General features: G+C 39.1%; 1 protein-coding gene across 1 annotated transcript; it reads left to right on the top strand.

Annotated features, from left to right (window-relative positions):
- Nucleotides 1-9,126: 9,126 nt before the first annotated feature.
- LOC134577444 (olfactory receptor 6N1-like) lies at nucleotides 9,127-12,455 on the top strand. The gene is made up of 2 exons (XM_063436220.1): nucleotides 9,127-9,183; nucleotides 11,502-12,455. The coding sequence occupies exons 1-2, from the start codon at nucleotides 9,127-9,129 to the stop codon at nucleotides 12,453-12,455; spliced, it is 1,011 nt and encodes a 336-aa protein (XP_063292290.1).
- The last annotated feature ends 803 nt before the right edge of the window (nucleotides 12,456-13,258 follow it).

The raw sequence follows: 13,258 nt of genomic DNA, 5'->3' as shown, positions 1-13,258 counted from the left end.
TTTGCTGGGCCTATGTTGCATTTGACACTGATTGGCAGCCCATACATTTTAAAAAATTGGGGGAAAACTTACCCCATCACAGCATGCTATTTGCAAAAGTAGACGTATAAGTAGAAGTATAGATCAGGGCGTTGCAGTGGATGTGATCTACTTGTATTTTGCCAAGGCATTTGATACGGTTCCTCACAATAGGTTAGTCTTCAAACTAGAAGAAATTGGTCTAGATGAATATTCTTGTCCTTGGGTAGAGCATTGGCTTAAGGATAGAGTACAACGAGTTGTAATTAATGGTAAATTTTCAGGCTGGACTAAAGTGGTAAGTGGTGTCCCTCAGGGTTCTGTTTTGGGACCAATTCTATTTAACATATTTATAAATGATCTTGAAATAGGCATTGAAAGCCATGTATCAGTGTTTGCAGATGACACAAAACATTGTAAAGTAATAAAATGTGAGCAGGATATTGTTTTGCTGCAGAGGGATTTGGATAGATTGGGGGACTGGGCACTAAAATGGCAGATGAAATTTAACATAGAGAAATGCAAAGTTATGCACTTCGGGCTTAAGAATGCACAAGCAACTTACATACTAAATGGTAGTGAATTAGGGATAACCACACACAAGAAGGATTTGGGAATTGTTATAGATAATAAAATAGGCAGCAATATGCAATGTCAATCTGCAGTTGCTAAGGCCAGTAAGGTTTTGTCATGTATAAATAGGGGCATAAATTCTCGGGATGAAAATATAATTTTGCCTCTTTATAAATCACTGGTAAGGCCACACCTTGAATATGCTGTGCAATTTTGGGCGCCTGTTCTAAAGAAAGGTATGGCACTAGAAAAAGTCCAGAGACGAGCTACAAAATTGATAAAAGGAATGGAGCATTTTGATTATGAAGAAAGGTTAAAAAAATTAAATCTGTTTAGTCTGGAAAAACGGCTCCTGAGAGGGGATATGATAACTTTATACAAATATATTCGGGGCCAGTACAAACCTTCATCTGGACATCTATTCATAAACAGGGCTATACATAGGACACGATGTCACACATATAGGCTGGAAGAAAGGAGATTTAATCTAAGATAAAGAAAAGTTTTTTTTACAGTAAGAGCAATAAGGATATGGAATTCTCTGCCTGAAGAGGTGGTTTTGTCAGAGTCCATACAGATGTTTAAACTGCAATTAGATAAATACTTACAAAAACATAATATACCGGGATATCATTTCTAATTAGTGGGGTAATAGCTGCTTGATCCAAGGAGACATCTGACTGCTATTTTGGGGTCAAGAAGGGGTTTTTTCCTAGTTTGTGGCAAATTTGGAAGCGCTTCAGACTAGGTTTTTTGCCTTCTTTTGGATCAACAGCAACAACATATGTGAGGAAGGCTGAACTTGATGGACGCAAGTCTCTTTTCAGCTATGTAACTATGTAACTATATTTCAGATTATTTTTATTTATTTATATATACATAGATATATATATATATACAGTAAAAACCAAAGAAAAGAAAAACGTTACCTGTCCTCTCTCCTTAATCCCTATGTATATTTAGACAAATGGAGGTCATTTAGTTGCTCCAATGGCCATTGGAGGGAATGCCCGCCTGCCAACGTCAAGGCAGACCCCCCTAAGCGGGTCCTAACACTGACCCTTCAGCCTGCTTCCTTGAGCTTCTGGCAAAGATATCTCTAATGAGACAGAGAGGGGTATTTTTTATATACACCCCTATATACTTATTAACCCTTAATAGGGAACACATGGGATGGGCGGCAGCATTGTAACCAGGCTGTGTGATACAAAGTAAATACAAATACAAAAAGAGAAGTCCTGCGCTCACTCCCATCACATCTGGGCCAGCAGCAAGGACTACAGTACACGTCAGCCCCAATATATAGTAAAAACCAAAGAAAAGAAAAAAGTTACCTGCGCTCTCTCCTTAATCCCTATGTATATTTAGGCAAATGGAGGTCATTTAGTTGCTCCAATGGCCATTGGAGGGAATGCCTGCCTGCCAACGGGGCATTCAATATATATAAGAAAAGGAGCTAGGAAAACAAACTAGTTTTTCTGGCACTATGGAGTCCCCCCCCCACCCTCATGGCCCTTCTGCTGGGCTGAAGGGGTTAAAAGGGCCGCGATGTTGGCCCTCTGTTCAGCAAACAGGGTCTTGAGCTGGTTGGCAGTGACTGGTTCGTCGGCAGTGGGTTGCATGGGCTTGGGGCCTGGCAGTGGTGCTGTTGAAGCATCCATTCCCATATCAAAGGGGATATCCTCTGAAGAGTAGGAAGAGCCCTCATCACTCATTGCCATTTTGTCCCAGTTGTGATTTCTGCAGTGTTCCCAGATATCTCGGGATGTAGGGCCTTTATCGGCTTTTGTCTTTTTGTGTTTGCATCCATAGTATTCTCTGGGCAACAGAGAGTGGAGCAGGTAAGCAGTGGGTAGATTTTCCATGCCAAAATCATCAGTTTCATTAACTTATGGCCCGGGACTCACAAGAGTGCGACTTCTCCGTTCCTCAGTTGGCTCCACCCCCAAGCACTGTTTCTTAATATGTATTTTGCATACATTTTACAGCAGCAGCACTGCTAAGAAATGCATGTTCCTGGTGTGTCCCCAATGTCACTTTTTCCATCTCTGATATCAGACCTCAAGTCACGACCACAATCTCAAATCATATGTCCAACCATTGTCTTTTTTTTCTGAACTCACTGTAAACTCCATTGTTGCCTTATTATTATAATAACTCAATCCAAGGTCTCTGTTCTGTCTCATGGACTTTGCCTCAATTGTTTCTCTATATTAAAACCATCCATAGCCTTGTTTCCATAATTACTACTCTCTGGAACTTCCATGCAGGTCAAGTCTGTCCGAACTTGACCTCCTATCTCTCTCTGCACCACATAGGTCTCCTGGCCACCTCAACTACACATGTATCTGTACCAAGCCATAATAAATTACTAAAAGGAGACTCTTCACTTCTGTGCCTATCTGTTAAAGGAGGCAATCTCTTGTAAATGCTCTATCTATCTGCCATTATTGTTCTCTTACTTTCTACGTTGTGGCTAAGCAAGTAAACTCCATTGTGTATAGGCTCAAGTGTCACAGTCTATGACAAGAGTAAAGAAAAGTAATTTAATCTACGGCTTTTATGATTGTCTCCACTATTTATTGCACAATTTTACCCCATCACTACCAGGAGTCATTACACAATACTCAGCCTTAGGCATCACACACACAACACTCAGCAACTGCCTCTCACACACATACATAAAACACTAATTCACTAGATTCAAATAACAGAGCACAAAGCTCTAGGAGAGAGCCCCAATCCTGCATCCTGCCTAGGGGCTTGGACAATGTTAATGTGACTCTGCACTTTGGTCTCACATGAGTTTAAGCTTACTTATGCCATTACCGAGGGAATCTATACCATGTACATATCATCATAACAAAGAGAAAAGCCATATGATCAGTATGCACAGATGTTGAAAACTAATTTTTGCTTTCTAATGCCATTACAGAGAGAATGCTTACTATATGCATATCAGTCTAGGCCCATGCACTTGTGTAAAAAAAATAGCATGGTCTTAAGACATAGAATTACACCAGAACACCATTTGGTCTTGATTGAGCAGTCAATGAATAGACCTGATGGCTTGTTAGGCACAGTGGGCAAGGAATCCGCATCCACATGAAACAAGAGACACACCGAGAATGGAAAAAACCTTATTAACTTGCCTTTTGGATACAGCTGTATTTATATGAGTATTTTTAATATTTAAGAAGATTTTAATATTGTATTTCTTGATAAATGATAAGTGGTACGAACCACTCTACAATGGTTAGTAAATTAATATGAAATTTTTATAATTATTTAATTTTGATCAAATCATCTCTAAATATATATCTTTTTCCCAAAAGGACCATTTTGTTATTTTTTTTTTACTATTTTTGTAAAACATGCAACAAACACTTACACAAGGCTCAGATGTGCGTAAAGTGTGTACACTTGTTTTAATCAGCCTCCTGGGAACTAAGATATTCATTATAAGCAATAAAGTAGAATAGAGAGAGATAAAAGAGGCTCGGACATGGAGTCACATCTTCGTTCTTGTAGATTGTACAAAGCAACCATGTTGCATTTAATTTTTTAATCCCATTCCTATGTAGAAAAAATAACTGCAGTTGGCTTCTGTCTGTTTGCTATATAAATCTTGCTATCTAAATAATAATAATAATCAGTTTCCCTTTTTAACGTGCAAAGTCTATGGCTATGGGAGTTCTTTTCCAAAAGGTAAGCAAGGAATGGGAGATGAAGCGCAAATTGATCTTTACTATTATCCCCAAAATCGTTCCATATTTATCACTAATATTTTAGAACAGTTATGACAAAGGGCATATGTGGTTTAATGTTATTATTTTATTTTATTTTATATTGTAAGCTTGTTTGGACAGGGCCCTCTTCACCTGCTAGTCTATTATGCCAGTCATATTTAGTTTGTTAGTGCTGAAAATATGTTAGCCTTTTATAAATAAATGTAATTGTAGTTTTCTTACTTATAATCTCTTAAAGAAAGTGAATGTTATGTACTGAATAGAGAGATGTCATCATCACAACTGAATAACAAAATAAAGGTCAAAATAACTACGTTGAGGCATACTAGTTTGGAGAATTTAACATTTGGCAAAAATAATTTTGAAAACGGATATCGACATGGAACATTTATTGCATTGTTATACAGCAGGCATCTAATACATCGATGTAATTATGACAAATTCCATTAGACAGGCGGAAATAAAGGACAACGATATCCTTAAATATTATTCAAGATGAAAATATCAGGATGGAGAAGCATTCCAGCATGTAGTACCTGAATCAAGATACAGAATAGATGTGCATGACCAGCTTTTAGGGTGACCCGGCTTTACACTATGCCTAAAGATATGCAAAATTTGAAAGAGGATGGTCAAAGAACAGGCCGAGGTCAGTGGTTATAGAATACCACATAAACGAGAGACAAACCCCAGTCAAGGGAAGTCTGAGGACAATAAGGTCAAAAACAAATACCAAAAAAAGACTGAAATGCAAAACGCTCTGTTGGGTGTAGAAGGCCCAAAAGGCACTTAAATTCTTAAGTGATTGGTTTCACTAGCCCCATATTGTGTTAATGAACTGGGGACTAGGGGAATGCATGATAGTATGAGGAAGGACATTTGTTACAGATATGGCTACCATAAAGTAGGTCTGAAGTTAAAAGTTGGAAGTATGGGTGATGGACCGAGAAAACACAATAATTATCTGTGGAATGGGAGCAGCACATGGTACAGTTTTTGTAATATGTGTACTCACAAATCTTAAGAAGATTTGATTGTAATGTTCAAGTTAGGGGATGAAAAACTTTGTTGTGTAAAATCATTGTTTCATGAAACAATCAGTCATGTAATTAAAAATAGAAGACAGGCTCCAGGGACATAATTCAAGAGATAATTAGTCAGATCAAGGGAATCCTTCTCAACTCTAAAGACAATATGTTTTGTTTTTTTTCTGTGATTAACAAAACCTAAATTGGATTTAATTGTTTTTATTGAATGTGTGGTTTGATTTGCTAGATAAACATCCGGCCTTGTTTGGAAATTACTGAGTAAATCTGTGAAAAATGTATGCTACTATTAAGTAAGAATATCTTTTGTCATACTTTTGCCATCTGAAACGTTTTGTATTTGTTTCCTAGCTTGTTGCAAAATTGTGCTTCAAACATTTTTTTTTGCCTTCTTTTGGATCAACAGCAAAAAACAAATGTGAGGAAGGCTGAACTTGATGGACGCAGGTCTCTTTTCAGCTATGTAACTATTAGTGAAGTCGCGAACATAAAATTTTCCGTTCACAAACGGCGAACGCGAACTTCCGCAAATGTTCGCTAACGGGCGAACCGCCATAGACTTCAATAGGCAGGCGAATTTTAACAACCACAGGGACTCTTTCTGGCCACAATAGTGATGGAAAAGTTGTTTCAAGGGGACTAACACCTGGACTGTGGCATGCCGGAGGGGGATCCATGGCAAAACTCCCATGGAAAATTACATAGTTGATGCAGAGTCTGGTTTTAATCCATAAAGGGCATAAATCACCTAACATTCCTAAATTGTTTGCAATAACGTGCTTAAAAACATCAGGTATGATGTTGTATCGATCAGGTAGTGTAAGGGTTACGCCCGCTTCACAGTGACAGACCAAACTCCCCGTTTAACGCACCCCAAACAACCCCAAAACAGTCCATTTGCACAACCGCAAACTCCCCATTTGCACAAGGTTGGATACCAAGCTAGCCATGTCCCGTTCCTTGTCCTCACTGATGTCATTGAAGGTCTCTTCCTCCACCCAGCCATGTACAACACCTAGGGTCACCAAAAGGTGACAACAAGCCCCCTGTATTTTTTTTTTTTTTTACACTACTGTTACACCAGATATGAGTTGCACTGGTGTGACACTGTGCCCTGGCAGGCCCTGAAACGCACAGGTGTGAAGGAAACTGACTGCTATTATATTACAGTCAAAAAAGTTTTTTATATTTTTTTTAAATGCAAGCTATTGTGACACCATATATGAGTGGTGGCACTGGGCAAGTGGGCACAGTATACGCTGTGAGCCTGACACACATGCTGTCAGGCAGGCAACTGCAATTAGATTACACAGGAAAAAAAAAAAAGCAGACTGATGTTCTAGCCCTAAAAAGGGCTTTTTTGGGTGCTGCCCTTACAGCAGAGATCAGATAAGTCCTTCAGGACTGTAGTGGACACTGAATACACTAGCCTAGCTATCGATTTCCCTATTAAACCAGCAGCAGCTACACTGTCCCTCCTCTCAATAAGAATGCAGCTTCCGGGGGCGGGGCCTAGCTGTCATGGAGGAAAGACGCACTTCGTGTGAGCTCCCTCAATATCTCACTTTAAGCAGCTATCAACAAGCAAATTTCACCCCAGAAGGGGATGACCCAGCAATGTTGCTCCTACCTGACCGACTCGACATGCTTAATAGCGGTCAGCAACTCGACAGAGTCTTACTTACCTCCGCGTGGCAAGTGTGGCCTGGTGCTCACCGGGCGGGAGAGGCCGATCTCCCGATCCTGGGATGCCGAGGAGCAGCTACTTTCCGGCAGGAGCTCCGTTACCCCCCACCTCGGACCGGTGGGGATTATCCCGGTCCACCCCTGAAAGGTTGTCTGGAGCTAATGGACGCACAGAGCACAGCTGCCCAGGCTAACATACTCATCTGCGGCTCTCCCAATATGGCGGCAGCCGCGTGTCCTCCTGGTACCAGCAAAGCATGGCAGGATATTGAGTCTAAGAAGGACAGACTCTTTAATCAATTTTGGAAGCAAATAACAAGCAGGAAGCCCCAACAAGATCCACCACAGCCCCAACAAGCTCCACCACAGCTAAGCAAAGCAGTCCCCATTAAAATCCACCAACGCAAAAGGCGTCGAAGATGGGACCGGAGGCACAAACAGAAATGCAGAGCCTGCCCCACGTCAAGCACTCGCCTCCACCTTAAGCCACCACAATCCTGCACCGGACGTGAAGCACCACCGGGACAGATCCGACCACCCGACAAAACAAGCTTCCACCACCTCAAGCCGCGAACCCGGCACTCAGCCAGAGACTTGCCTTTGTTGTTCCAGGTATCAGGGACTCCCAGGGTCTGCACCTGGTGCCCAGAAGGGATTGGATGAGCACAAGCAGTAAACAGCAGCCTGCCAAGCATGTCCCACTATAGCCGATCCTCCACACCATGCCTTTGATCACATGAACTGCTCTCTGCACATTAACTAATCGTAAAGTAGCAAGTGTTTAAACATGTCATTATTTCACCTCCTAAAGAGTTTATTTTCGTAGTTCCTTACATGCCTTTACCTTAACCGTTCATGTATTATGTTATTCACTAGTCTCATCTCATGGGACGACTCACACTTGATTTATAACTAGTGGTGGAACTGCTGATATAAATACACAGTTGATAACGTGCAAGCTACAACCTAAACATGACAGCCATCTTTCACAACAGTGTACTGCTATATACTCATGCCCTCAGTGCAACTAGCCATGATATACGCACGTTCAGCCTAGCAAATATAACACACTTCTGCTCAAATATAACACACTTCTGTCTAAAAAAAAATAATACAAAAAAAAAGAATGCAGCTTCAGAATTAATCTAAATTGTATGCTGTCTAGGAGGTGAGAGGGTCTGGGAGGGAGGGTCTGCTGCTGATTGGCTGGAATGTTTCTGCTCACTGTGAGGTACAGGGTCAAAGTTTACTCAATGATTACGAATAGGGGGCGAACCGAACATCGCATATGTTCGCCATCCGTGGCGAACGCGAACAAGCGAAGTTCGCCAGGAACTATTCGCCAGTGAACTGTTCGGGACATCACTAGTAACTATGTAACTATGTCACTATGTATTTGAAGAAGCCAAATACATTTATAGATGATATTAATAATCAAAATTGCTTTATACATTTATTTGGATCAATTAATGATGAATACGGGAAGCTCTGGTGGTTTCGTTTTTAAAGTTCAGTGAAATGTTAGGAGATCTTATAATTAGTTTCAATTATGGATGCAGTTCTATGAGAAGCAATAAAATCAAGAAAAATTATTTTCTTGCTTGAAGTATAGATTCCCCAAACATTATACCACGATCCTATTACGTGATCCAATATGTCAATAGTCCATTGCTATTGGCATAATAATTTAACATACAAAATAGTGCATATAATATAAGGTGAAGTTGTTTTGGTCATCCTATAATATCAACTGAAAAATATAATTGTCAAAAAAATCAAATGACCAATCAAGTTCAATTCATTTGACCAGTTCAGTACAAAACACTCTATAAATCATAGCATTGTCACTATAATCTTTCTGTGCTTTATTAGGGAAAGCTAGTGCTCAGACTGAGACACAGAGTTGAGAGAGTGTGTGGGAGTGCTCGTGCCTGAAAGTGAGTGAGTGAGTGAGTGAGTGAGTATGACTGTAGAATAGTATAGAAGCATAGAAAATGTAATAGGGTTGAGGCAGTGGGAGAGACAGTCAAGATCAAGACACTTTACCATCAGTAATGACCTCCTTCTCCAATAGACATCTGGACCAGCTGATTTGCGAGCAGAAGAGGCATGTAAATTCACTCAGAAGATCATTTCAAATATTAGAAACATATGAAATGGCAGCACTTTCATACCAGCTAGCCTCTCAAAGAAAGGAACCTGGTAAAAAGAACAAATTTTGGGACCAGCACCACAACTAGTCAGCAGTGTTCAGGACTTTGCCCACTAACACCAGCTATAGACTTTATGCCAGGTTTCCACTGACTGCAGTCCATGAATCATAATATCTTCTGAGACAGCCACTTCTATCCAGTCCGTTGCTTGAATGATAATAGACTGTAGACCATTGCCTAGAACCCACCCCCGAGGACTCTGCCCAATCAGTAGATCTCACAGATGCTGCAAATAAACTTGCTTATGAAAGACTTAGTTCACTGTTAGATTGATATGCTAATTAGCTGAGTCGGTTATGTACATGGTATTATATTAACTTTCCAGATATTTCATGTTTCAGTTTCCCATCACCTTTAAATATTGATTTGTACCTTAAGGTCATTGGGAGTTTGTATTACAATTACAATTATGTATACAGTGCTAAAATATACCACTGTGTTGCACAATAGATAAACAAAGACAATTTATTCTGACAAAACATGTTTGACATACAGAAACAGTGCATGAAGAAGGCCCTGCCCAAACGAGTTTACAATCTAAGTTTAACAAGCAACAGGAAATGTCATGAATGACATGCATGCACTAACACCTGCAAACATTAATAAGATTATATTTGTATAATATATATGGTAGTAACCTATTTATTTGCTCATTAACTTAAAACACACCCACTTCATGAATGAAATGCTCATGGTTATAATTTGTTATGGTCCCCTCGCCGGGGCAGACAAAAGTGAGTGGTACAAGTTTGGAGAACTACACCTCCCTTTGATTATCTGCCTCTTTATGAAAAGCATGGGAGGACTTTATTACAAAACAAACTGACCATTTTAGTCAATGTGATATAGTGAACGATACAGTGGAGCTGACTTAATAAGTTTGTTTTTTTGTTACTATTCATTTTATGTAATAGTTATTTTAATAAATTGTTTAATATTACTTTTAACATGATGGAATTGATCACACTTTCACGTGATGATTGTTTAGGAGTGGCCTGCACCAATCCCATGCACTCATGAAATAATCTGAAATAAATGTATCAATGTTTTGCATACCTAATCACATACCTAATTGGGCCAAACTAGCTAACCTTGAAAAATGATATTATTCAGTAATGCCTATTTTAGCGTGAATGTTGCCATTTACATTTTATTCATTACAGTTCAGTGAGTTTAGTGAAGAACTTACGCGGCACTTTATCAAAGTATGCTTATTTCATAGCCTGCAGTGCATAGAGTTCCCTGTCACTTTGTCTCAGCACACAGTGGTTTATAACTCATATTTGCAAACATCACTTCAACTTCCACTCTCATCAAAGGAGGAAATTTACCTCCACCTTGGCTCTCCAAGATGCTTCCAAACTGCGGTTGCTGTCCTTGCATGCCATCCATTTTAACCCCTTCCCCAGAGAGTATGATTTGTCACCATCGGTGTTGCTGGGGGTAGAGTGTATTGGATGCTGAAGTCCCGGATGTGGGACACTACAGACCAAAAATTCCTACTGCAAGTGGAGGGGGAAGGAACCCCTTTTTAATTTTACTCAAAGCTGCATGATTTTAAATTAAAGATCACTAGTACTATAGTGCTTGTCAAGGTTACTCAGAGGGGTGGTGCTCCTAAGGTGACTGTCCGGAAGAGAGCTGAGGAATAAAACTTTGCTGCACACCCCTCTATTAGTTAGGATGCCTGGCAAGATCACACTGAATACCTTGCTGTGCAGCATGTGCTTCTTTCCAGCTATGATTTAATTGATATTGTGAGAGCATAAGCAGCACACTGCTCATAGGTAGAGAGGAGGTGATATAACATAGAGAGCAGGGGTATGTTATGGAATATCACCACCTATCAGGTTGTGTAGGGGTTATTGAGATTTGCTTTGTGATAAAGCTTAATGTGGGTATAATGTAAGTATGTGTGTGAGTGTGTGTGTGTGTGTGTGTGTGTGTGAGAGTTTGTGTGTGTGTGTGTGTGTGTGTGTGTGAGAGAGAGTGTGTGTGTGTGTGTGTTTGTGTGTATATAAAAGTGCAGATGTAGAAAGTGTAGATAAAATGTACTTGAGAGGGAAATTTCAAGTACAATTGTTCTACTGAGGAAAGTGTAATTTGTTTTAATTTGCTAATCAATGGAAATTTCCCTTTATTCCTAAATATAACTTGTGTTAATGTTCTGATATAAAAGACACAATTTCACACAATGTCATTATCTTTATGTGCAGGCAAATAAAGAATACTTTGATATCCTGGATTTGACAAATTATTCTGACAATAGTGTGAAAGAGTTTATCATCTCTGGATTTCCAAGACTTCAAAAATTTTCGCTTTTGCTATTTTTCATATTTATAGTTATTTATCTTTTCACAATAACTGGCAATGGCCTTATATTCTTCCTTATTAATTTGGACCGAAAGTTACAGACCCCTATGTATTTTTTTGTCAGAAATTTATCTTTCTTGGACATGAGTTACACCTCAGTTACCATACCCAGGATGTTAGTTAAGTTCTCGATCGGTTTTGAAATTATTTCCTACCCCGGTTGCTTTACACAGATGTATTTATTCATCTCTTTTGCTGCTGTTGAATGTCTACTTCTTTCTGTGATGGCCTATGATCGTTATATAGCTATCTGCAATCCACTTCATTATCATGTTACCATGACCAGGCAATTATGTATCTTTCTTACTCTCGTAGCATGGATTGGTGGATTTTTATCTCCACTGACTTCATTAGTCTTAGCTCTGAGGTTGCCTTTTTGTGGCCCAAATGTTATCCACCACTACTATTGTGATCATCCACCTTTACTCCAACTGGCTTGCACAGACACTTCTTTAAACGTGATGGTGGGATCCTCTATTAGTGCTTTTGTTCTTTCAGTATCTTTCACTCTAGTTGTTGTGTCATACATTAAAATTATCATTGCTGTCCTCAAAATATCCTCCAGCAGTGGACGCCTCAAGACCTTTTCCACATGTGGGTCCCACTTTGCAGTGGTCAACATCTTCTTCCTACCTCTAATCTTCATGTACGTACGTCCAACTCCATCGTATTCTTCAGATGTGGACTCGCTTGTAGCCATGTTTTACACAGTGTTAACACCCATGATGAACCCAATAATATACAGTTTTAGAAACAAGGATATAAAAGATGCATTCAGAAAGACAATAAAATGTTAATCAAACAGAAATTATTATAAGGTCCCCCAATCTTTTGTCATTTTATTTATATTTTTTATTTTTATTTTAATGCTTCAAACCGGTATTCTGTTTTTTTAAAATAAATAACTGCATAATTGCAAATAAATGGCACAAAACGCCGATTGTGATATTAAAGTCTATTGTATTCAAGTTAATTGTCTATTTTTTTTGTCTCACTCACTTCACTTTAACTGTTTACATTTTAAATAAATGTAAAATCTGTTATATGTGGTTAAATGTTAGAAAGGGTTACAGAAAATATTTATCACTGTGCTCATTATGTATAATTTTGGTTGAAATTTTTACATACTTACATAGTAATCTCGGAAGTTAGGTTATACTTCACATAAAATGAAAAAAACTACTATTGCAGCTTGTAATATGATTAATTTAAACTGAAACTGCTAGTATGCCACTCACATGTTTAGGAACCTATAGAACTGGCTCTTGGTTATAACACTTTTAGTGTTTTAAACACTGCTAACCAGCTAGAGTCCTCCAAGAAACACCTGCAGACTGTGTAAGCTGGGATTTAAATTCTTACTTATTCTTGTCCATGTTTCATTTATCTTACACTGATCAACCATGACATTAAAAGCACTGACAGGTGAAGTGAATACCTGTCAAACGGTGGGATATATTGGGCAGCAAGTGAACAGTGAGTTCTTTTCAATTTCATGTGTTGGGTGCAAAAAAAAATGGGCATGCAAAATGATCTGAGTGAGTTTGACAAGGGCCAAATAATGATGGCTAAAATACTGGGTCAGAGCATCTGCAAAACA

The sequence above is a fragment of the Pelobates fuscus genome, chromosome 1, assembly GCF_036172605.1.
Source record: "Pelobates fuscus isolate aPelFus1 chromosome 1, aPelFus1.pri, whole genome shotgun sequence".
Lineage (NCBI taxonomy): Eukaryota > Metazoa > Chordata > Amphibia > Anura > Pelobatidae > Pelobates > Pelobates fuscus.
This window is presented reverse-complemented; position numbering and strand designations above follow the sequence as displayed.